This window comes from Seriola dumerili, unplaced genomic scaffold (assembly GCF_002260705.1).
Source record: "Seriola dumerili isolate Sdu_G_001 unplaced genomic scaffold, Sdu_1.0 BDQW01000017.1, whole genome shotgun sequence".
Taxonomy (NCBI): Eukaryota; Metazoa; Chordata; class Actinopteri; order Carangiformes; family Carangidae; genus Seriola; species Seriola dumerili.
In genome coordinates this window covers 13,271,706-13,295,066 of record NW_019174272.1, presented here as the reverse complement: position 1 = coordinate 13,295,066, position 23,361 = coordinate 13,271,706, and the positions used below count along the sequence as shown (strand labels likewise).

At 38.8% G+C, this 23,361-nt stretch overlaps 1 protein-coding gene across 1 annotated transcript in view; it reads right to left on the bottom strand.

Annotated features, from left to right (window-relative positions):
• Positions 1–10,576: 10,576 nt before the first annotated feature.
• npr3 (natriuretic peptide receptor 3) overlaps positions 10,577–23,361 on the bottom strand; it is a 37,274-nt gene continuing 24,489 nt past the window's right edge. The window contains exons 2-8 of the mRNA XM_022757198.1: positions 21,044–21,166; positions 20,107–20,282; positions 17,020–17,155; positions 13,178–13,272; positions 12,977–13,094; positions 12,804–12,888; positions 10,577–10,688 (exon numbers count right to left, since the gene is read on the bottom strand). Coding sequence (XP_022612919.1) covers positions 10,577–10,688; positions 12,804–12,888; positions 12,977–13,094; positions 13,178–13,272; positions 17,020–17,155; positions 20,107–20,282; positions 21,044–21,166 — 845 coding nt within the window. The remainder of the gene's footprint in view (positions 10,689–12,803; positions 12,889–12,976; positions 13,095–13,177; positions 13,273–17,019; positions 17,156–20,106; positions 20,283–21,043; positions 21,167–23,361) is intronic.

Below are 23,361 nucleotides of genomic sequence, written 5' to 3'. Positions count from 1 at the left end.
TATCTGTCTTTTCAAAATAAAAGCCCTCTGGAGAGGTGTGTAATTGCAACTTCATGACATTGCAGCAGTGGCAATATGTATACAAGGGAAACACTGCAGCTGAGTGACAGACCAAAGGCATGGCTCAGCAATCCATTTCACCTTGTTCAAAATTTTAAATGGAGGTTGCAGCTCCATTTCAAATCTATGAAGTGACCTTGATGTACAATGCAGCAAAGTTGGTTATCAGACTACTAAATATCCGACATATTGATGTGCACAATGAAGACCTAGACAAAAAGAAATGATCCCAGAAATCCTAGTACTTTACTGATTATTTTGTGAAAGGTAAATATTTTTTAAATAATTTGTCACAATTTACTAAAGACATTTGATTTATTGGGTTCAGTCAAAAATATGAAAAAACAGAATGGTATGCAGAAGGAAAGTAAAACAACCATAAGGCATGTACGGGACTAATGAGAGAGGAAGTATAAAGTAAAGAAGGAAGGAAGACATTTCTTCCAAAGCTGAGAGGGAACAACATTCCTCTGCAAATTGTCAACTTGGCCATGAAGAGTGTGTGAATTCGATCTGATAACAGGTTTTTGACGTCACCTAAGTCAACAGATGCAGATGGATAATGTCCAAATCGACATCATAGACTTTCTGGTAGGGTAATAGGGAAATGGCCAAAATGAGATTTCTTTGTTGAGGCTAATGCTGAGTGGCTCCTTTTTCTGATGTTTACAACATTGATGCCAATCAAACCTCAGGCATCACTCCAAACATCCCGCCTGGATGCCACTGTTTGCCAACCTCACATGCAACTGCGTAATGTCAACACAATGTTTTATCTTCCTCTGCAAATTCTAAACTTCATTAACTGTATGTAGTCTTCAATAAAAAATTTAAAAACACAAGAATAATATACAAATAATCTGATGGTTCTAAAACTAAAACAGCTCAAACTACAATTTGATTAGTAACATCATGAATGAAGATGATATCAGGATTATGTTCTCCAGTCAAACATGTACCATATGTACCACACGCAAGTCATGGTGAATGATAGGGTTTCAAAACCAGTGGTAGAAAGAAACCAAGACCATTTTTGATGATGAATATTTACAGTCAATTTAACCTTTTACTTCTACCCCACTACATTATCTTACAGCTATAGTTGTTAGTTTCTTTTCAGATCAAGATCATCATCATCAGATCATCATCATCATCATCAGATCATCATCTAAATACAACACATTGTTAAAGATTCGGTCTTTTTGGCTTTAAGCTGGTAGCAGTTCCATCCCATAAAGAATTTTAAATAGCTATTTAAAAATGTAAAATGATCCATATTAAAAAGATTAGAAAGATTAAGAGAACGAAGCAACATGGAAAAGTGTTACCATACTTTAGTTGGTATGAGATAAATTAAATAAACTGTAAATGAAAACATTTCAACAAAATGTTGATTAAAAAAAACTGATCTGGACAGTAAATTAGCAGAATATAAAGGTGATTTCTAGGGAGAGTTGCATCACGGTTTACATAGTAAGAATTTTATTAAGTCTGGATATTTAGGGCCTGAGCACTGAATGGTGAAACCTTGCTCAGGTGTGAGGACCCTATTGAAACCTTTCTGTTTGTTATTATTGTTTTTCTTCCAAATGAATTGCCTTTTTGAGGCCTTTTCTGTTCTCACAGTCACGAAACTTTGCACATGTGTCAGGTCTGGTGAAAATTTACATACACTGTTGCTCATAAAGTTGGAATAATTTTATTTTCAGACACAATCCTCTGTTTATTCCAATTTAAATGCATCAGTAATCACTTTTGACCAGGTGCAATGATTAGATTATGTGTCCCAATTACCCAGGTGAAATTAAATAAATCACATTGTCGCAATCATTTCATGGAAAGAGGTAAAAAATATTTTTTTCCAACCTTATGAGCAACAGTGTATTTTATGGGTCTCCCACATGGGTGATGCAAATTGGCTCTATAGCGCCACCTAGAAAATTTCAAAGGGGCCCTTCATACCCCATTGGTTTCATCTACATGCACAAAAATTGGTATGCACATAGAACATTGAATTTTGCGATTTACAGGCATTGGAATTTAACAAACTCCTCCTAGAGATTTGATCAGATTGACACCATCTTCAGTCAACCTCATCAAAACACCTTTGTGACGCTAAATTGTGAAGCTCATCAGATTTCGTCGGAGGACCCCGAATTTCAATGCCATTTGGCCACACCCATTAAAGCTGCTTGTAGCTTTAATTGAAATCGTAATGTTTATTAGGGCCTGAGCACTGAACAGTGCTCGGGTTGACAAATATATTTTGTCACAATTACACTGTATATTACTTTAAATATTACACTGACTCTGTGGTTGTTTTCATTCTGCAATGGCATCATATTTGGTAAAGAAGACTTGTTTAGGGGTTGGAATTCAGTTTAGGATTGAGTTTAAGATTTGAAAGTCAAGACATGAGATTCAACAGTGATGATGAGATAACACTAATCATCAATTAAACTTGAGTGAATCTGTTCCCTCCTTAATTCCCAGTGACATTGACTCCAAGCTGTAAGAGGCTGTAAGTGGTTTCGTTGGAGAGCAAGTAGTTGTGGTAACACTGAGCAGATTTGCAGATGTTTAGCATCTGCAAATCTGCAATGTTAAGCTTCCTGCTTTAAAGAAGATTTCCACAGTTGGGTCCTTTCCTTCCCCACTAACACTTAACTACAGAGTAGTCCACATTAAGCACCGTATCAGCTGTGGATTGTTAGGGGTGGGCATGAATAAACAAGAACATTGTGGGACATGCTCACCGCTCTCAGGAAACATCCATCAATACAGATACTGATAGACGCCTTGCTCCTGTTCCTGTCAGCACAGCTGTTGTGTAATATGTTGTTTTTGCTGTTTCCCTGCAATTCAAAACACTGAAGGTTTGTTATTAACTTTTAATGTATGCATGCATACCAACTTTGACCCTTGTTAAGAAACTACATAAGCAGGAACAGTTTACATTGAATTAAAGGTTGATGGTGAGTGAATGAATACAACACGGAGGCAGTAGAAGCCTGGGGCAATAAAGGAAAGAAGATTAATTTTGACTCTATCACAACTCAGAAAAATCAGTTCAAAAGTCCACTGTAATGTTGGAGGCAGGTAACAAACCAGGCAAGCAACAAAAGGAACAGGTAAAAACAAGGCTGGAAAGCTTGATTGAATGCACAAAGACAATCTGGAAAATGGTGAGTGAAATGGGCCGGCCAGGTGTGTGATGAGGTGGGGGAAGGAAGGCAGGAAACAGGGCAGGAGGGAGTGGCTGGGTCCAGTTAGAGTAAACAGAAAACATGGAGACCGGCAGAAAAACAAATGTACAAAACATGATAGACTAATGCCTGAGCCCTATGGGTCAAACACAGGACTGCAGGGCTGAGGGGCTGAAAGTGAAGCAGCAGATGCCTGGGCAGAGGAAAGCCCCGGAAAAAAGGCATGTACCAGGCAGCTGAGATACTGAGAAAAGCCAAACTCACATACCACATTGACTTGAATTGCCACACTTGGGTCTTTTCTCCCTCTTTCTTTCCTCTCAACCAGAGACAATGTAAGAGGAGGCAACAGCACCACAAAAAGCCTTTGCTCTTGGCTCAGCTGGATTTGTGTCTGGAATAGAATGAATGTCCTGAAGCTGTAGGCACATTCGGCAAATGAAACATGTATTTTACCACAGAAGTTTACCCACAGGACAGATTTAAATGATGCTAATGCTATATTTTTGACTATGAGTATTTCAGTCACAAATCTTGCATTTCTTCAGAGCTTTATTTGTGCAATTTCTAAAATGTAATGTGACAAATTATGCATTTAACAAAACTTAATTGCAAACCATTTATTATAAATTATGTACCGAAAGTTCTGTAAAAGTGGAAAGACTACTTGTTTTATTCAATCCTTCAGTCACCATTAGTTGCTAACATTAGCACGCTAGCTTTCTATGCTAACTTGCTAGCACGCTAGGCTGGTTAGCAAGAAAGCTCACAAGGTAGCAAACAAACCTGGTCAATTGTCAAGTGAAATACATCGTTTTAAATTTCAAAGGTACGCTTAAATGACTTTACCTTAAAACTTGGATTTAAACAGTTAAAAGTTATCTCAGTGGGCGCTCTAGCTGATATAAGCTAACTACCTTGCTAGTGGTGCGGATGTCATGTTGATATTCCAGAAAATTTTACTTTTAGTTTTTTCTTTTTTTCTCAGAATCACCAACACTTGGACAGTCAACTAACCACATAAAATAGGATGGATGTTTTCATGAACCACATCAATCAAATGTCAATGCCTCCAAAACAGAGAGGACTTATTAATGCTGTCAACCGAATGGATTATTAACACAACTAATACTGGCTAGTTTCTAACTTAAGTCTCAAGTTACAGTTCAGCTAAATAATGTTGCCTAGTTACTTAAACTTTAAATTACAGCTAACTAATGTTGACATAGTTTTCTAACTTTAGCCTCAAGTTACAATTTAGTTAACTAATGTTTGGTAGTTTCAAACTTTAACCTTAAGTTACAGTTTAGCTAACTAATGTTAGTTATTTCATTACCAATATAAAATGTGAGCTAATGTTAGCAAACACTGGTGCTCAGTCATGAACAGTGATACAGTGGTGGATAAGTTGTTGTTGGTGGTTTGGTTTTTTGAATTAGCTTGTATAATAGTTACCCCCTTTGTTTTCACTGAGGAATTCAGTGTTACCTGGTTGGGTCACTGAACAGTATAAAACATGTAAAAGTTATTATCATTATCACTACTATTATTAACCTTTATTTAGACAGGGGAGTCTATTGAGACAGAGGTCTCATTTTCAGTGGCGCCCTGGTTACATACAGAGAATTTGAATCATAAAAACAATATAAAACAGTCAAACATTCGTTTGTTCATAAAATGTAAAACAATCAATACAAAACATCCAACCTCAATAGTACCTTATCATTTAATAGCATAAAATAAAAATAAAAAAGTTAAAATTTATGTTAAAAATTATACAAAACTTTTACAGCCCTCAAGATCAGACTCAAATAACAAATCTTTAAAAGTGCCCAAAGAGACTATGTTATTTAATTTAATTGTCTCTTGAAGGTTATTCCAGGCTCTAGGCATGCAATAGCTGAAAGCAATTTTACCCAGTTTGGTTTTGACTTGTGGCACTTCAAGGATTAACCAGTGCTTGTCTGGTGTGGATTAGACCGCCACACAATGAGGGATGTTAGATAATTGGGCAGTTTTTGTAAAATAGCTTTATAAGAATATATATCAGCAAGTGCTGTCTTCTCCAAGCAGCCAGGGATGACCAACCCACTGCCTGGTAAAGATTACAGTGATGTGTTCTGAAGTGATCACCAGTAATGAAACAAAGTGCTGTGTGATAAGCACTATCAAGCTGTTTCAAAGAGGTAGCAGCAGCATGCATATAAATAGTATCACCATAAGCAAGTACAGGCAAAAAAGTAGATTGTGCTAACCGCTTTCTAGTTTCAGACGAAAAACATGATGTTTCTAAAAAGGAACCCAAGGATCATCCTTAACTTCTTAGCTAGCGCCTCAGCATGAGGTTTAAAGGAGAGCATTTCATCAATAAATACCCCAATGTACTTATAGGAGGACACTTTTTCAATTTTATAACCATCCAACTTGCAAATATTGAAACAAATTTCCTTCCAGGAGTGCAATCTTGTAAATTTAATTATATTTTGTTTTTGAAACATTTAAAGAAAAAGTTTAAGCTGTAAGAGTGAATGTTGGATTGATTCAAAAGCTGTCTGCAAAGTATATCTGGCTCCCCTCAATGTGGGTGCAAATGAATAAAGCACAATGATGTGAGCATAAAAATGCACCTTACAGCCATTATAGAATGAGGCAATATCATTAATATATAAGGTTAAAAGTAAGGGCTCTAAAATTTAACCCTGTGGTACGCCTTTAGTGACTTTCCAAGTAGTGGAACGTGTAGAGTCTGCAGCAATACGTTGTGTTCTCTCTGCAGGATAACTTGTGAACCATTGGCAGGCAATCTGATCCAGGCCAGCAGAGGCTAGTTTATCTATTAAAAGTAAATGGTCAACTGTATCAATGGCTTTGGACAGATCAATGAACAAGGCAGCACAGTACTGTCCATTGCCAAGACAACATATAATATCATTGAGAACAAGAGATGCAGCTGAAATGGTACTATGACCAGATCTAAAACCAGACTGAAAAGTATTTAAAATGCTATTTCTCTTTAAGAATGAATTAAGCCGACAATTAACTTAAGATTCAAGGGTCTTGGCTAAACAAGAGAGCTTGGAGATTGGACAATAATTATTTAAATCAGTACAGTCTCCTCCCTTATGAAGAGGAAACATGTGTGCAGATTTCCAGATCTTAGGAACAATTCCTGAGCTAAGAGACAGGTTAAAAATATATGTTAGGTGCCCAGCTAAGACTGGAGCAGCTATCTTCAGAAGACTGTGGTCAAGCTGACCAGCACCAGTAGACGTTTTTGGGTCTATCTTCAGAAGAGCATTTCTCACCTCTGTTTCAGACAGTGGACTAAAACAGAAACTATGAGGATTCCTGCGACTTGGGGGCTCATTACTCTGTTGACAGATATTTAATAAAATGAGAATTAAAAGCATTACGAATTTATATTTTATCAGTTATGGAACCACAGTCACACTGTAACTGAGGGGGAAGTGCAGTGGCAGAATTATTCTTCACTGATTTAATTGTTTTCCAGAATTTAGCTGGATTATCGGCACTCAGGTATAAGGAATTGAGATAATATGTAGATGTAGCTCTCCTGATCATAGCAGTGGATTTATTTTGTAACTGCCTGATCAATACGCAGTCTGAAGCAGCCTCAGTTCTTCTAGCTTTGGCCCATGCCAAGTTCCTCTTAGTAATTGCTACAGATAGTTCGGGTGAGAACCAGGGAATATGTCTGTCCTTAATCCTTAGTCTCCTAAAGGGAGCATGTTTGTCTGCAATAGAATTAAAAGTGCTGGAGAAATAAGTTAGGGCCAGGTCTGGGTCAGATATGAGAGTCACTCTATCTAAGTCACACATATTTAATTCATGCAGGAACCCTTGAATGTCTAAGTTTCTGAAATTCCTTTTGGATATGATTTGTGTCTTTGTTCTGCATATTTTCACAGGCAATAGGGCAGTGGTCACTAAAATCTTGGGGCAAAAATCCACTGGATGAATATCTATGAGGCATATTAGTGAGAATAATGTCTATCAATGAAAATATATCTACTAAAATATCATCAGCACCGGGGGGGGGGTCTATGTGCCTTAATCACTGTCACTGTTGTTTTTTCCCCAGATTTACTGACAGAGCCAGACATTCAAACTCTCAAGGGACAGATGAGGGGAGTAGCAACTGATACAATGAAACATGTTTAACATAGATAGCTACTACACCACCTCTCCCTTTTCTGTCTGCTCTAAAAAGGTTAAAACCATTAACACTTACTGTATATTAGCATCTGGAATAGTTTTTTTTAGCCATGACTCAGAGATGATTAAAATATCTGGATCTGCCTGTTGGATCAGAATATTAACAGTCCAATTTAGAGACCAGACTCCTTGCATTCATATATAGCAACCCAAGCTCTTTTCTAGATTTCAAAACTAAAGCAGATTATAGAGGAGGAGAGGGTTTCATGTCAGCTAATCCAACTGAACTACTTCTCGTTACAGGTATAGATATGAGATTCTTAATCGATATCCTGTTTGGTCTGTGGCTTGATCTATAAGCTCTACAGAGTGAAGAGCTATGAAATATAACAATTCAAGTAATTATATCAGCAGTGGTGGAAAGCAATTAAGTACATTTACTCTAAGTACTGTACTAAAGTACAGTTTTGAGGTATTTATACTTCATTTGAGTATTTCCATTTTATGCTACTTTATACTTCCACTCCTACGTTTGTTGACAGCTTAAGTTAAACAAGCAAGATACCGTGAGGACCGTAACACTTCAGTTCACTGAAGGCTGTGCTGCACAAGGTTCCCTTTTGCCATGGGAAAAAAGTCGACCCCCGACCCCCATACTCGATTTGTCATTGTACACTTTGTACTCTACACACACATAGGCAAAAAAAAATCAAACAAAAGTGTAGCTGGAGTTTTCACCTCTTTGGACTTTTTCCTCCTAGACTTTTCATTTGTCTCTAAAGCTTTGTGTGGACTGGCTCCAGGTTACACTGAACTGCTCGTCCCCTCCACCTCCAGACCCCTCAGACCTGCTGACCAATCACTGCTCTCTCCCAGTTAAAAACCAAAGGTGATGGAGCATATTAATGAACTCACTTGAGTGAGTTTGTCCAGAATAAATCAGTTCACCATCAGAATATTTTCCCAGACTCACAAATTGAAGCAGCAGAAGGTTTTTTTTTTTTTACCAAGTTCATTGTCTTTATTTAATTTCTATAAAAACCTTGACTTTAAATCCTGCATAAATAATGCAACTCAACTGACAGAGACTTACATAAAAAATCACTAATGTGGAGTTAAATTCTCTTTTTAATGCAGTCTCTACTGTTTATAGAACCATCTCACGTCTGGCTTTATAACACAGAAATATTATTTGTCATGAATATCAGTTAATGATGAGTTCTGTTCCACTTTCTGAGCAGGAATATTTAGAAAGAGTTCATCATTTGGGACATATTTCTTTGGTAATGTTAAATAATTCAATAATGAATGCATCAATAATAAACCATTAATAAAAACAACTACTGTTTTTCCTCCAGCAGGAAACTGGCTTTGAATTTTAGATAGCTCTATGAGGAAAATATGGTACTGGTCAAAAGTTTGAGAACACCTCAATTTTTCCAGTTTTTATTCAAATTTCAGCAGCTCACTTCCAAAGGAAAACCTTAAATGGTACAAAGGTCAGTGGTAAACTGACCATGGTTTAAAAAAAAAGAAAAAAGAAAACAAATAGAAAACAGGAAATGGAAGTAAATGCCTTGAAAGTTAATGAAACAATTCCTACAGGTTGATGACTGAAGGGCCCTCTGTCTGTACAAAGGCAGTGCTGAAACAAACAGAACATTAGGAGAACAGAACCAGGTGGAGGCTTCACATGATGAAGACCAGCACAGTCTCCAGACCTGATCTCCATGGAGCTGGTTTGGGATGAACGTGACGGAAGGTAAAAGCAAAGCCACCTGCAAGTGACACATTAGTGGGAACTTCTGCGGCAGTGTTTGATCACCTTTCTGAGCAATACTTGATTTCCATTGTAGAAAGAACTTTTAGTTTCACAAGAAATTTCTATGATTCCTTGTTTTAAAATCTCTACTTGTTTATTTTTTCTATGGTTTAATTTCAGAATTAAACCATAGACACTGAATTATATAAAATTCACAGCTGGAAAAATTGAGGTGTTTGAAAACCTTTGACCAGTGGTGTATGTTTTTCAAGACATCATCTGTGTGTATTGTTACTACTATTCTTGTAGGTCTGGCCGTTGGTTCAATCAGTTATGACGACTCTGTACCGGAGATGTTATAAAGGAGGAGTCAAACAACTTAAAGTAGCAAATACAAGGTGTTTGATTGTACTCACCACAGTAATCGGTAATACCTCAGGACACAGTTATTTTGCTACGTACAGATCAGACAGGTGGGATGATCATAACTGACAGAACTAAAGGCCACGGGTACAAAAAAAAAAAGAAGATTAAAAAAAAGATTGTTATAAATCGTAGATTTCCTTTAGTTCATTTGGAGGATGATTTGCCATTAAGCAAAAATAACCAAAACACATCTCAGGTTGTTCTTATTACTGATCTATGAATTATTAGTGAAGAATCTATTAACCGTTATAAAGCAAACTTTATAAAGTATGCCAACTTTAAAAGGGAAACCCTGTAAATGAGCCAGTGTGAAGGTGTAGAGGAGATGCTATGTGACCCAGTGTTTCTCACACTACTTCATAAGGGATTTGATTTGTATGGAGGCTGCTGGATCTCAACAAGGTTTTGGTGATCTGAAAACATATCAGTAGCTTAATATCAGTAGCTTATAGCCTATACATATAGATATAGATCTAGCCTATATCCCTTTTTAGTCAGTTAACTCCAGATGTGTCAAGTTTTGCTCTGCCATTATCGTTCACTACCCTCAAACACGAGGCCTCTATTTGTCAACCTGAAAGGCAAAAGTACAGCAGACCTTGCCCACCCTGCTAGTGCATGATAATGTAGTGTTACATACACTGTTCTGAATCATTCACAGTCATGTAACCCCTGTCTGAATATTTAAAATAAATTCTTTAAAACTCCTTCAAGAATATTATGGCCAAAGCTTTCTATACACCAATACAATCATATACGTTTGTATGGAGGAACATCAAGGAACACAAGTGGTGCTTTGTGACTGTTACAACTGTCCTGAGTTACAATAAATCAAAACACTGAAGGATACAAACACAAAATCAGTCTTTGGTCACATTCAGATGTGTGATTCTCTGTGAGGGGGGGGAGGGAGGGAGGGAGGGAGGGAGGGGGGGCTTGCTGCTGGTTACGCTGCCGAGAAGTTTGATCTGATGGAGTCCTCTCGTAACTGACGGTGCTTCCGGGTGTCGCCCTCTTCACTATGTGCACGACGCTCGATGGTGATCCTGTAGTTTTTTCTGCAGAGGGATGAACAACATGAAAGATGTCAGTGAGGATTCTCCGTCATCTAGGTCGTGCTTATCCAACAGAGGTTGAACTGAAGATGAAACAGTTGCCCTTGATTCAACTCCTCTTGGATCTTGTTTTTCAACCTCGTCTTTTTTTGTAGTGTTCACCGGTTATCATATAATCTTAGTCATTAAAGGGCTTTTTTTAAAACTAATACAGTGTACTCTGTAGGTGCACTTGTGCGTAGGAATACGGTAGTTCAGCGGTTGAAAAATGTAGTTCCAAAGGAAAGTGCTGTTTTCACAGGAGGGTAAACCGCTGAAATTATTCTACATGAAGCTCCATGTAAACGGATATTGGATTGTTTCAGTGGGTGTTTTTAAACGGCTCTAAAACACATTTTTTCTCGTGGTCCCCTGCACAGCAACACATAGCTCTGCCAGGTGCTCACAGTCGGCTTTCCTAACAGGGAGCGCACTGAACAGAATCTACTGTGGTTGATGTGATGAATATTCATGAGTACCTCACACAACCCCACCTCAAATAACCTGAACTATCCCTTTAACGAGCAGAGCCGTGTGTCAAAGGTAAGACAGCAGACATCACAATCCTCTACACTGAAGTTACAACACCACACTCTGATGATCAAGTTCATCTGTTGATTCAACACACACTGAGAGAGAGAGAGAGAGAGAGAGAGAGAGAGAGAGAGAGAGAGAGAGAGAGAGAAGCCAGTGCTAACTGCTAAGCTAAAGTAACTAGCAGATCTGAATAGCATGTAAACAACTGATGAATTGATGAAGCAGCTGGAGCAGAACTAGTGTGAATTTAAATGTACAGCAGGTAGTTAGACACTGTGATGAAGAAAACAACATTAACTGTGTTTAGACAGAGCAGCAATAAACTCTAGCAGTAACAGAAATGGAGATGAGACACTACACTGACTGCAGCATATCAGCAGGTGAACGGTCACTAATATCTGTTACTGAAAAGTCATTACAAAGTAAGTCAGTTAAAATGGGGAAAGGTAAAATGTTAATTGGTGATGATATATGATATAACTATTAAATTAAAGAGCATCTTTAGGCTGCCAGGTGAATCACTTCCCAGGTGAGAACTGCACCAAAAGCAACCAATTAATTCCAGAAGACTACGCCACTTGATTGGAGGCTACAGTGAGTTGCTTTCAGAAAGTGATGAGACAGACCGAGGCTAGCTGGTTACCATGCTAAACTCAGTAGAAGAAAATACGTGATAGAGACAAGAGTAAACATTGGTGTTTCTTTCCACCTCTGGAGACAGCTGTTGGTGAGTGTTATTATTGATTTGGTGGGAAAATTTAAAGTATTATCTAAACTGTGCTTCTCTTTTTCAGCTTCAACCGACAGTACATGTTCTGCACTTACATGAAAATTACTGTGTGCACAGTTTTTTCAATGCAATACAAAACTATATGACATTTGGTCGTGCTCACTTTTTCTATCATTTTGAAATGAAAGGTTCAGGCAGTTTGGTTCAACTGAAGGCCTGTTTCCAGCCTGTGTGACTGTCTGACTTTCTCAGCTGTGAGGTTGGTGATTAAAACCAAAAGACCTGAGTCAAGGCCTTGACTAGAATCGCCTCTTCGTGGTTGGATGCCTCCACCAATCAGACAAGCTTGAGGAAATATGGTCACAATCTGTGTTTGTTTTTGCAGAATATTATGATATCACAGTGATATGACCTTTGACCTTTTGGATATAAAATGTCATCACTATATTTTATCCTTATAGACATTTGAGTTAAATTGTGTCATTATTTGCGTATAGATTTGTGAGTTACGGCCAAAAACTTGTTTTGCGAGGTCACAGTGACCTTGACCTTTGACCACCAAATTCTAATCAGTTCATCCTTGAGTCCCAGTGAATGTTTGTGCCAAATCTGAAGAAGTTCCCTCAAGGTGTTACTGAGATTTCATGTTCATGAGAATGAGATGGACAACCTGAAAACATGATGCCTGACTGGAGACATAATACACAGTCTCTCAGCCAGTGAGTTGGAGGGGAGGTGGATGTGTTTCAGTGACAGTACTTGAACATGACAGTATAAGTATAAAAGAGATGATAAACATCCCCTATAGTTACCTGAAAAAGTAGAACGCTATAAGCATCGCAGTTCCCAGAACAGCTCCCACTATGACTCCAGTCAGAGCTGACACTCCCAGCCCACCTGTTTAGAACAGTTACTGGTTAAAACATGGAGTCATCCCACTTAACGTACTGTAGGTGTAGATAGCTGAACAGTAGTGAACACTTACATGATTTGTCTGGCGTCTCAGCGTGTGCTTTATGTCTTCCTTTGAGAGTGAAGTGGTCGGTGTTAAAGGCTGGCAGCAGCTGGAAAGTTCCATTTACTCCAAAGTAGTTGGCCACCACCTGTGGATTAATGTAACATGTTATCATTCAGATGAGGATGTCAGCACCTCGGGGGCGGTACATGGACTTTTGATTCCTCTTACCTCATAGGTTCCCTCCTCAACATTGGTCATGGACATCAAAGAGAAATCTCCGTTCCTGTCCCCGTTATCATCCATGGACACCTGGCCTGCGATTCCTGTCCGCCATCATGAAAACAATTAGAACATCATTCAGCTACACTCCCAATAACGTAGAGGATATCCAGCTATAACCAGTAGTGATTCATGGGTCGACCTGAGGGTCAGTACATTCAGGTAAGCTAGATTAGTTATAAGCAAAGTTCAAAATAATTTAAGGAAACTTTGCCTTCTATAGGCTAAACTGTTATTACTAGTCCACTCTTCCTACTCTCTCTCTCTCTCTTTCTCTCTCTCTCTCTCTCTAGCTCTGTGGTGCTGAAAGATGCACAGCAGCTTCTTTTCTTCTTTTTTCTTATTCTTATGATTTATATTTTTATTAATAGGAATAATAATAAATAAAAGGTGAATCATGTGCTATATAAATTTTGTAACAGCTGATTCTGACCACGAACCAGAGAGGGAGAGAGAAAGAGAGACAGAGCTAAAAGTCAGCGGTTTGTGGGTCAGCTGGGTGTGGGTATCAAAAACCCTGACCTGAGCTTTGCTGCTGACTCGTCTCATGGGTGCAGAGGTGTGTGTGGTTGCACCACAGCCTGGTGTCGTTGTCAGGTGATTTAATGAAGGTAAACAGTGAACAGAGGCTGTGGATTTAACTACATCAGTCCTGCTGCCTTCAGGTGCTGCAGGGATTTAATGAACTGAAGGAGACACTTTTCACACAGTATAGCCCTGCAGGTGTGCTTTATGTCTATATTCATTCAGTGGAGGCTCTTATTTTAAACCGAGAGCGGCAAGAATATTTGTATTTTTAACTGAATGGAGCGTTTTGTTATGTTGATATAAATATGGGAGTTACTAATCTTATTTTTTTACATTTTAAATAAAATTTTTCTTTTTTAATTACGTTGATTTTTCTTCCTTATTCTTCTAACTTATTGTCTCAAAAGTGAAACAACTGTCAGATTACAGGCTGAGTTTAAAATTGAGCTTTGTTGTAATTAGTTTCACACATAAAGAAGTAGTGGTTTACCGAGTATGCCTGTAAAATCTAATGCATCTGTCCAGCCATGAAACCAACCTTTACAAAGGCCACAGTCTTTATTATTATACAGCGAGACTTTTGGAAACACTCTTGACCCAGTTTTAGTTGGAAAACTCCAGGGTTGTGTTTTAGTTTGGATGAACAGAAACAGATTAGACTTTTGCCGTTTCTCAATCTGCGTTCTTCTCTGTATTTGTGTTCTTGTGAAACGTCATCAGTCTCAGCCCAAGTACTGCTCCAATTCAAAGTCAACATCTACCCAAGCACAGATCAAATATCAGGACGTGTTCTCCCCCTCCGCCCATTTTTATCAAGGATGCATCAGTACGGGACTTGTGTGGACTTGGGACAGCTAAGTATCCCAGAATGCATTTCGCACCAAATAGCGACAGAGGCAGAGATTCTGAGTCAGGCTCAAAGGCGAAACAGTTTTCACCCTAAGTCTGTTATTGTATCATTCATTAAGTTTTAACTTCAAATATGTGTCAGTTTATCCAAGTAACGCCTGTTTGGGAATTTGCTCAGGCGTTTTCGGAGATGTGAGGACCGTCCTACCGGGTGAGATCAACAAACAATACCGGCATCTCGTCCTGGTAGAAAAAGCGTTATCTCTGCAGCCCTCGATGCAGATGAAGCTGAAAATATGTGATTTGTTTTAACAGTTTAACAACAGCGCTGCCTCTGTGAGCTTCTGTGTACAAATATACCACCACATCTCAATGAAAATAAATTAAAGAAATGAACAGATGCAGTGTGCTTCATATCAAATTTCATTAGATTTTTAATATACATTACAGATGGGATATGAAATGTCTATTTTACAACACTCTGCGTTTTTCCATCTGTTTGTGGTGATTTGTGTTTAGATTAATGTGTCACAGTACAGTCAGGTACAGGTGTGTTGAAGTGTAACCTGTGCCGAGCTAAGCTGCTAATATTAGGAAGAACACTGCTGTTCCAATTGCGTCTCCCTGTCCTCGGCAGCCTGGACTTCTGAGTTGAACCTGTGAAGTTCAAACTCCCAAGTACAGGGGTCCAAATTTGGCAAACTCTGTATTGAGAAATGGCTGATGACATAGACACCCATGTTCACTTCCTGATTGCCTCATGATCAGTTAAGATGGATCCTTCCCTGATTCATCATGCTTCTGTCATGTGACCCTTTTCAGACTTGACTACCAGTGGTGAATGGAACACGGATAATGAATTGTAATTGTAATTAATTAGTGTTGATGACCTTGTTGTCTTCACTAGCAGCAAACAATGAAATCCCTGGTCTTACTCTTACGCCAGTGCTATGTCTCGTTCAGACACTGACAAACGAGTAAAATGTACGAGATTAACCATCATAGTTTTTACAACGTAATATTAAGATTCAGTGAGAACGAGAATTTATTAAGTAAAAATTTTAATACATTTTATTTATATAATAAATGAACTCTGTGGGAAGAGTACGTTTTATTATGGATTTACTCATTACATTTAAATGTTTTATAGTCATTGCACATAAACCTAAAATAACAAAGTAAATTTTAATCTTAAAGTATAGCGTGTCTGAATTTGCGCATGCGCTTTTAAGACAAGGGACGATACCCGCTATTTTCAAAAGGATCCAGTTAGAATCGGACCGGTTGGGTCGGGGGTCGGGGGTCAGAGCGATGGTTGGGATTTTCACGGAGGTGCTCCATGCCTGGATTATCTGGGATGTGATGCAAGTAGTTGCCTTTCAGTTTTATATTTATGATAATATGTAGGTCCATGTGCATTTTCATAGTTTGATTCTTGTTTCGCTTTTGACGTCAGTTTTAATCGCATAAACGCAGGGCACTGGCCACATTGCCGCAATTACTGGACAGGGCAGTTCTGCCTGTAACAGTTCAACAAACACAGTGCAGGAAAGCTCCGCCATTTATTTCACTTCTATAAACCTAAAGGCATAAAAGCTGCCATAGAGAGGGGGTTAGTCAAAAGCAGAGGAGAGGAGAGGAAGGTTAAAGTTAGCAGCCTCAACACTGCCACAGTTATAGGACTGTTAGCCAAATGCGTTGTGGTTGCTCAGAATGACTGTAGCTGTTAAAGCCAGTTTACACTAAAGATTCACGACGAGATGAAACCATTTTAGTACGTTGCAGGGAAAACGTGCAGCAGTGTAAACTAGCCTGTCTCAGTTTGACTCATGCTGCTGGTGACTTAACCCCCCTCCAATGACGGTCAACTTATTAACCTTAAAGTGCAACCAAGAGCTCTATCTTTTACAGTATAAAGCTTTATAGTCTATACTGTTTCTTTTATTTTGCTGCTTTTTATTTAACTTCACTGAACATTCAAACACATGGAAAGCTTCTCCAGTGAGTCCAGTCTTGTCTGTTTCTTCTCCGTTGCTTTTAGTGTAATTAGGGAAATGTTATATTCATGTTCATCAGTAACTTGTTAATTAAAAATAAAGTCTTATATATTTCGATCAACAGGAAGCAGAACAGCACAACAGTGAGTTCTTGTTTTAAAGGCGCATGCGCAACAGGAACTTCTATTTTAAACTGAGTGACAGCAGTATGGTTCTTCATATCTGATCCATATCTCAGTAGGTATTAAACTTTTCAATCACGACACTGGCTGCATCGATGTTTTATCCTACGAATACACATCAGCAGAATAAACGGCTAAAGACGGCTTTAAAGGAAAACCGGAAGCTTGATGCAGCAAACATGCCGCTGTCTTCTTAGGAGTAACTCTTATAAGCTTTGGCCTGCATCGTTTTTACCTTCAAATGTTCTGTTCCACATGCGTGAGGTGATCGCCGTTCCATTCTTCTTACTGTACCCGCTCTTCATGGCTTCATGCAAGGCGATGGAGTACAGCATCATGGCATCGTGGAACCCCTCAACAAACATGTTGACCTGAAATGGAGAATGAAGTTATAAGGAGAAGGTGATTGTACTGCAGCTGACACTGATGCACAGTAACAATGTCTTCAGAGGTTGCTCTGGAAAAGTGATGACTTAAATACAGGAACACACACCTGGCCTGGCATTGTTGGTGGGGGTCAACAGGGCAGGGCTTACCCACCTAATTTTCTTGGCCCCTCCAAGACTAAATTAGTTTTTTGTCTGATACTGTGTTGATGCAAGGTTTTGCAGAGGAAGCTGAGGTGGATGATAAGGCGGAGGTTGCTGTGGAAATTGCCACTGATGTAGTACGCTCCACCAGCTCAGACACACGTCTCCTAAAAACATGTCACTCACAGTGACTCGAGAACGCCTGTGTGCTGCTCAAAGGGCTGTTGGTCTGTTGTAAAGAAGGCAGAAATTTTGCAGGTGCGGTCAGTTAGCGGCGGTACAACTTGCTGACGTATCTGGCTGCACCCAAGTTATCGATGCAGTCATCCAACCGCAGCAGAGGATAGGGATCGGGGACTGTAACAGCATTTACTTTGTGAAAGTCAGTTATGAAACGATCTTGGCCTTTTCAACATCAATGTCATGCTCAAGGACCGTGGGACAAGTACGAGTATGAGTATGAACGCCACCGAAAAGACATGGGAAACAATCTATCGACTCAGTTATGTCATTCTTTGCTCAGCGGACAAGTGGGATAACAGAAGGTAACACACACAACATTTCAGAGTTTGGCAGTCGTGCACCTTGATGTGAAGACTGGCTCAATGTCAAAGCATCATCACCATCCAGTATGTCCGAGTCCTGTGTCGCAATCAGCACGGAGCTGCCTGGAACAGTCACCTGGGAAGGTTTGGACTTTGCCAGGCTATGATTATTTCAATGTTATTATTTGAATTATTAGAGCTCATATTAAAGCTCACATCTCTTAAACGTTCACTTGTGAATGTTGATCGATGACGGTCTTTATTGGCAACTGAATTGTTAGTTGTTGATGCATTTTATTTGTTTCTGACGCAGCAGAACGTGTTTCTCTTGTATGTAATTAATGAGAGGGAGAGAGCAGGAGAACAGCAGGCCTGTGATTGGTGGCCTGCCCAGGATGTACGCTGCCTCTCGCCCAATGTCAGCTGCCTCCAGCCACCATGTGACCATGAGTGCATATGGATGGATGAATGGATGGAGAAGGAGAAAAGCTCTTTGTGAATCACCCAAACTGTGTCTTAATGCAGCCAAATGAACAAACCTGATGGTTTCATTAATACATTTAAACGATGATGACATTATCCGATAAAATGAACACAAACACAGCTTAATGACAGCAGCTCTGCTATGAGATCAGCCATAGTGACTTTTTAAAAGCTAGAGGCAACAAAGGTTTGTCATATTTAAAAAAAACAAAAAAAAAAAACAACCAGAAATCATCTGTTCTTAACAGTTCTTGACAGAGGTTTGTTGAGCCCCTCCAAACCAGAACAGTGTCGACTGAGCTGACTGAGGTGACTCACAACTGCCACGGCGAAGGGAATATTGTCAACACAAACCTAAAGAGGTCACAGAGGAAGGACACCTTTAATACAGAGACACTGATGTAGTTACTGGGGAAAAGGACCGGCTGCTTTGGAGAGAGGAACAGTTCAGGGAATCTTTGTCTTGCCCTAAAGCCAGAAAACAGCATTTATTTTCTGGGTATCATAGATTTAGAAGAGGGACCTGCACAGTGCACTGTTGAGATATAAAAGGTGTGTGTATTGCCCAGACCTGCAGACATGTATCCTCTGGGGAATTCATTTCCTCCCACCATTTCCTCCCTCACACCCTCCCATGGCATCTCTATGACCCTAACCCCCTTTTTAGCCATGCTAGCAGTGTGGCTACATGGATAGCAATGCCAGACTGAAATATCTCAACAACTTCATGACATTCATGGCAACCAGAGGATCAGGCCTACTGATTGTGGTGATCCACTGACCTTTCATCCTGCACCTTCATCAGATTAGAAAATGTACTTATCAAATGAAACACATCTACATCCGACATTTATGATCCCCAGAGGATGAATCCTAATAATCACCACACTTTTTCTTCAGCACTGTCATCAGGCCAAATGTTCACACGCAGCCCACTCTGACCAATCACAGCTCTCCCCATGTTTTATCTCTGCAGCTCCAACATGCAGTTACATCTCTGAGGAGGGGCAGGTCAGCTACAGTGAAGCCTACACTGCAGCTGTGGAACATGTGTATGAGGTGCTGTAACATTTTGGATTTACACATGAAACGCTGTCGCCTCATGGTTTAAACAAGGAAGTCAACACTGTTTCCTCTGTACATAGTAAATTGGCAGTGCTGTTATTTTGTATCCTGTGATTCCTGATTGGAGGTGGAGCTGTCACTTTTTTTCTGTATATATTAAAATTAGGGCTGACTGATGTGCAAAAAAAATTACACTGTGATTATTTTTGACAGATACTGTGATATGATTTCAGTGTGAATTTCACAGAAAAAATAAATAAATACAAATGATGATGATGTGATCTTTGTTGGGTCTTGTACCAAACAATCATGTTCTCATCTGGAGAATATGATTTTTAGGCCGGGGCGTCTCTGTAGCACCACAACGCTTTATTTATGGTCTGTTGTTGTGACACATTTTACCTTCATCAAAAAAAGCTCCTGTGATTTGGATATTGCAGTTGGCCGTATTGCGATCTTGATAATATTTCGATTAACTGTTTATTTGTAATTAAAATATCATATTAATAACAACTTTTGGAAGCTTGCACATTTCAGTGTTATTAGTCTTTTTTTTTTTATCGTTGGCAAATCACAGAGTGGCTGGTATACGTATATAAATGTGCTCTTTGATTTGGCAATTATAAAAACAGACCAATACCACCTGACTCAACAGCATCAGTTTGTTTCAGTGCGAGACAGACACACACACATACGTACACTCCCACAGTCTCTGCAGTCATGAAGTCCGGTTTCTTCGGTGGACTTTTTCATTTCCATGGAGAAGTTTTCAAACTCGGGCTTGACTGTCCGGAGCAGCGTCACCGTGTTCAGAGAAGCATAGGCCTGCCTCGCATCACTGTCATATTTATCTCCTCTCCTCCAGGAGCCGTTACCTGGAGGGTAATTGAAGAGTGACAGAGCAGGGTGTAAATGTAACTGACAAAGATTATTGTTTGATCAGAATCAGTTTCAGACAAACTGACACTAAAGTGCTGTGCTAAGTAAGTGGCTGTAGTGCAGTGTTCACAGAACAGAGGCCTCTGGGAGGAAATGAAAAGAAAATGTAATAAAACACAATGACAAAGGAAAAGAAAAACATTTCACAAACCCAGAGGAAGCTGTTTAAAGAAGACAAATTCCTGCCCAGTTTACCTTGTAATTACATTCATTACGATTCTCTAGCACACAAATTACATTCAGTGTCATGTTCAAGGCCTGTGATGGCCGTATCCACAGCCACAGGTTGCGGGGTAAGTGGGCCCAAGAACATTTTGCCTAGTTCTGCTTCTAGCAGAGGAAGAGCCATATTTTCACTTTATTTTTTATCATTTTTACTTGGAGTCTTGTCTCCACCTGTGTCCTGAGAGAAAGAGCTTTTAACTTAAACAAAATGACATGACTACAGTTCCAATATTTTTACCCAATATCAGAAAGTGAACACTTCAGATTCAGTCATTATTACATTTCAAATCTAATGTCACAGACGGCACAGGTCACAGTTTGTCATTTTCACATTCTCACAGAGTACTGTCACTGTCACTGTGTCAGTGTCCAAATATTTATGGACTGCACTGTAGATCATTTGAAGCTTATGCATCCATTAACACTGCGGAAAATGTTTGTTTTCATCATTAGTATGTGACGTTAACTTTACCATAAGAAGAGGCGTTAAAGAGTTCAACATTAAAGAACATGTAGCTGCCGTTGGTCAGCCGTCGTCTGTGAGCAGCCAGCATGATCTCTCGTATCTTGTCTGCTCCCATGCACATGATCACCACTGCAGGCAAACAACAGAGATAAATGTTACAGTCAGAGTGTGCATGAATACCATAGAGTACAAGTCTTAATAAAGACAATGTTCATGAGGTCATTGAGGGAAAGTTTTCATAATGTTCATCAGTTCATTCCTGACGTTTCAGAACGTTACGCTACTTTTGAGAAAAGACTTTCAAATAACTGTGGGATAATGATCAATAAGCTACTCATTGATGATGGAAAATTTATATAAATCCAACAGAACCACAATCTGACCACTGAACACTTACAGTAATTATTGATATCATTAATTCCACAGCAAACAGGTTTTATCATGAAGAGAAAATTAGCAGAACATAAGACATGTTGTCGATTACTTGAAGGGACCTAATAAAAACAAATTCTGTTCTTATTTTGTAACATGTTTTCAGTGTAACCATGGATGTACAGACAAGTATCACTGTGGTACTGAAGAAAAGTGTAAAACAGGAGGATTCTGAAAGATGTTCTGCACTCTTTTTTTTTAATAGAATTTCTAAGCAGATTTATGGATGTTTATCTGCAATGGACATCAGTAGTGTAAGTCACACTGAACAATATCATGTTTCATGTCTGACTGAGTGGTTAAAACACTGGTGAGTTAAATTACCAAAGATCACAGTAAACATTTCATTTCCAGTCCACACCTGCAGTGTTAATTATGTTTAAATGGGGTTTAATATACAGTATATTATAAAGAAATACAATAATATAATTATATATTATAAAAAAATACCTGAAACATATAATACAATAATATAATTACATATTAAACAACTCAAACATTAAAACAAAATAATTATACTATGATTGATAACAATTATTAGTGATAATACTATATATTATGGCTGGACTGTATCAAGATATTACATTTTGAAATCAAATCAAATTTTGTTTATCACCCAAGCCTAAATATACATTCATTTTTATTTTGTCTGAAACATAAAAACAAACAACAACAACAAAACAATATAATTATATCGTAATTGATGATAATTAATAGTGACAATATTATATATTATGGGCTGGATAATACTATATATTATGGCTGGACTGTATTAAGATATTAAATTTTATATTAAATTGAATTTTGGATATCACCCAAGCCTAATTATACATTAATCTTTATTCTGTCTTGTGGGCATGTTCAAAGCCATAAAAATCAAGTTTATTTATAGAGCACATTTAAAACAACCAGAGTTGACCGGATGGTATACAATAATATACAGCGAAAACCACACAACATAATAAGTCTTAACTATCCCATAGTCTGAGACTGACAGGGAAGAGTTTGAAATAAAAACACAGGCGATAAAAGTGAAAGATAAAATCTTCGGGACACTCAAAAGCCAAAGAAAACACGTGGATTTTAAGATTAGTCTTAGATATGTCCATGGAGGGGGAACACTTAATTAAAAGAACTGTTTTGTGGGAACTACCACAAAATTCTTATCACCTTTTCCCCTAGCCTCGCCCAAGGGACATCCAGGAGCAGATGGTCAGAAGATCTGAGGGATCTGGGATGGAAAGGGGGCGGAGGAGCTGTACTCAGGTGCTAGAATGTGAAACGCCTCAAAGGGGCCATGTGTAAGATCTGGCCAGAATTTTAGTTTAAAATGTTCAAAAAATGAACTAACATTATCAACAGTGTGTGAAGGAGCCACAGTAATGATGTCATGACCGAGACCTCCATCTATTGAATTTCTGAGACATCTACTGAAATTAGCATGCTAACCAGCTAGCCCCGACCTGTCCCGTGTTGCAATACCACTTTGTGACACTAGATGCTGTTTGAGTCAGCATAACGTCTAGCTTGAAGTTACAGCTCCTGACTAGCATCACAGAAACAAAGAGATGATTGAAGCTCCTAGAAAGCGATCTTTATCTCCATCCCAAAGGACCGTTCCCGACAAGAATCCATGTTCAACGGCAAAGAAAAGAAGAAAACATGAGTAAATCTCGGTTTGGCTTCCCATCGCTGGAGACAGCTCTTGAGTAAAGAGATGCGGTTTGATGCCGAACTTGCAACTTTTCTTTTAGACTGGTGAGTAACATCTAATGTTGGCTCTTTAGCAAAAGTATACAAGTCGTACTGACAAACCTTTCAAGTTGCATAAATGTATGATATTGATGATGTTGACAGATGTTTTAGCGGTTCAGTAGAATTGGGCCTTTTTT